The sequence below is a fragment of the Myotis davidii genome, unplaced genomic scaffold, assembly GCF_000327345.1.
Source record: "Myotis davidii unplaced genomic scaffold, ASM32734v1 scaffold1180, whole genome shotgun sequence".
Taxonomy (NCBI): Eukaryota; Metazoa; Chordata; class Mammalia; order Chiroptera; family Vespertilionidae; genus Myotis; species Myotis davidii.
The window spans coordinates 2,390-3,138 of record NW_006292591.1 but is presented as its reverse complement, the minus strand read 5'-3'; the positions used below and the strand labels follow the sequence as shown (position 1 = coordinate 3,138).

The 749-nt window shown below is 53.9% G+C and overlaps 1 protein-coding gene across 1 annotated transcript in view; it reads left to right on the top strand.

Annotated features, from left to right (window-relative positions):
• The window catches only part of LOC102772208 (cytochrome P450 2A13-like), a gene marked incomplete at its 3' end in the record, with an annotated part of 2,059 nt that overhangs the window by 488 nt on the left and 822 nt on the right, over positions 1-749 (top strand). The window contains exon 2 of the mRNA XM_006766045.2: positions 208-370. Coding sequence (XP_006766108.1) covers positions 208-370 — 163 coding nt within the window. The remainder of the gene's footprint in view (positions 1-207; positions 371-749) is intronic.

Here is a 749-nt window from a genome sequence, read left to right as displayed (position 1 = left end):
CACACCGAGCCACACCAGCCAGGGAAGAGGGGGGAGTTTTAAAGGGTTAGTACTGGGATTCTAGCCAGGAAAGACCAGATCTTGGGATGTCCAGTCCCTTGACTGTCAGAACTCAGGCAACGTGTATCCCAGTCTGTGAGGTCTGGGTAAAGAGGCAGTTCAGAGTTGGGGATGCTCCCTCTCACCACTCCCCTGCCTCTCCATCAGATCAGCGAGTGCTACGGTCCCGTGTTCACTGTCCACCTGGGCACTCGGAGGATCGTGGTGCTGTGTGGACATGAGGCTGTAAAGGAGGCTCTGGTGGACCAGGCTGAGGAATTCAGTGGGCGAGGCCAGCAGGCCACCTTTGACTGGCTCTTCAAAGGCTATGGTGAGGGGGACGCTGGAGGGGGAATGTGGTCAAGCAGACTTGATGGCCTCAGTGTCCCAGCATTCTTCTCCCAACTCACCACCCACTCAAGGCTGAGGCAGAGCCCTTCCTCGGTCTCCTCTGTCCAGTTCTGTTTATCCCTGTGTCCCCTCTAACTTGTCTTAGTGTTTCTGCGTCTCCCTGCTTCTCTCTGCTCTGCTCAATCTCCCGGTTCTCTCTCACTAGATGGTTCTTCTTTCTCTGTATCTCTTAGATGCTCTTGGGATTTTTGCTTTGGCACCCTGGTCCTCTGTCTCCAAGTGTCATTAGTTGTTTTCTCCTTCTCAGCTCTGTGCCTCCCCATGTTTCTCTCTCCTTCTCCTTGTCTCTCTTTTCCTTT